Source organism: Mesoplodon densirostris, chromosome 1 (genome assembly GCF_025265405.1).
Source record: "Mesoplodon densirostris isolate mMesDen1 chromosome 1, mMesDen1 primary haplotype, whole genome shotgun sequence".
Lineage (NCBI taxonomy): Eukaryota > Metazoa > Chordata > Mammalia > Artiodactyla > Ziphiidae > Mesoplodon > Mesoplodon densirostris.
The window spans coordinates 193,392,939-193,394,383 of record NC_082661.1 but is presented as its reverse complement, the minus strand read 5'-3'; the positions used below and the strand labels follow the sequence as shown (position 1 = coordinate 193,394,383).

At 50.3% G+C, this 1,445-nt stretch overlaps 1 protein-coding gene across 1 annotated transcript; it reads left to right on the top strand.

The window, feature by feature from the left end:
* Positions 1–347: 347 nt before the first annotated feature.
* NAA11 (N-alpha-acetyltransferase 11, NatA catalytic subunit) lies at positions 348–1,065 on the top strand. Its single transcript, XM_060097654.1, is given in 2 exon segments — positions 348–626; positions 628–1,065. Coding segments are annotated over 2 exon segments (702 nt in total). The 5' UTR covers positions 348–362.
* Positions 1,066–1,445: the final 380 nt, after the last annotated feature.

Below are 1,445 nucleotides of genomic sequence, written 5' to 3'. Positions count from 1 at the left end.
AAAGTTACAATTGAAACAAATAAAAGAATAATGACAACAATGGATCAAACATTGTATTAAAACCATTGAGAGCATAAGGAACTCCACTGCCCCACTCCCTCAGCCATGCGTGGGACCACGCACAATGAAGTGAAAACCTCATTGGCTGGGACTAGGTGGACACTTCCGGAAGCCATATCTTAGCACCGCCCCTTCCATCTGCTGGTTATCCTTCCTTCCCGCCATCCAGCTTCCATGCCATCTGGCCTCGCAGCTTCGTCCCCCCGGACTCAAGCCCCCGAGGCAAACAGTGTCCCTTGTGCTTGGCGGTACCCTCTCTCCCAGTCTCTGCCCTCAGAGGCGGCTCGCTACCCGCCGCCATTATGAACATCCACAGTGCTCGGCCAGACGACCTGGTGAACCTGCAACCCTGCAACCTCCTTTGCCTTCCGGAGAACTACCAGATGAAATACTATTTCTACCATGGCCTTTCCAGACCCCAGCTCTCTTACATCGCTGAGGATGAGGACAGGAAGATTGTGGGCTACGTCCTGGCCAAAATGGAGGAGGACCCAGATGATGTCCCACACGGACATATCACCTCCCTGGCTGTGAAGCGTTCACACCGGTGCCTCGGCCTGGCCCAGAAAGCTGATGGACCAGGCCTCCCGGGCCATGATAGAGAACTTTAATGCCAAGTATGTGTCCCTGCATGTCAGGAAGAGTAACCGGGCAGCCTTGCACCTCTATTCTAATGCTCTCAACTTTCAGGTTAGTGAGGTGGAACCCAAATACTGTGCAGATGGAGAAGATGCTTATGCTATGAAACCAGGTCTGTCGCAGATGGCAGATGAGCTAAGGAGGCAGCTGGAGCTGAAGGAGAAGGGCAGGTATGTTGTGCTGGGCTCCAGGGAGAACCAGGAGGTCCAGAGCAGCACACTTCCTGGTTCCGAAGAGCCCTGTCAAGAGAAGAACCCGGCCGCTGACGATACTGGCAGTGACAGCAAGGAACCCAGCGAGTCCACGGAAAGTCCCCGTGCCCAGGACAGCTCAGAAGACACACTCCACCTCCTAGAGCCTGCTTAAGGTATGTATTCTCTCTTCCCTGACCTAGTCCCTATCTCCCCTAAATTCCTGCACCATACCTGGGTCATCCCAATCCCATCCCATTCTTGCCCTGATGGGTTTCACTGTGAAAGCCACATGTTGACCTTGGGCAGGAGTGTAGAGTGGGTTGGGGCAAACTCATTGCTCACTATTGGAAGTTAATAGGACTCCATGCTGAAAGTAGATTAAATTCAGTAAAAGAAACAAGCATTTATCCTGCCTTTTCGGTATGAATTGTATTTCAGGGTATCCACATAGTCACTGAAAGAAATTTCTTCTTTATAGAATGACAGCTAATAAAGACAGAAAGAATGACAGAATTATAAAATTAACATTTTGCAACTCTTGAAATAATAGAT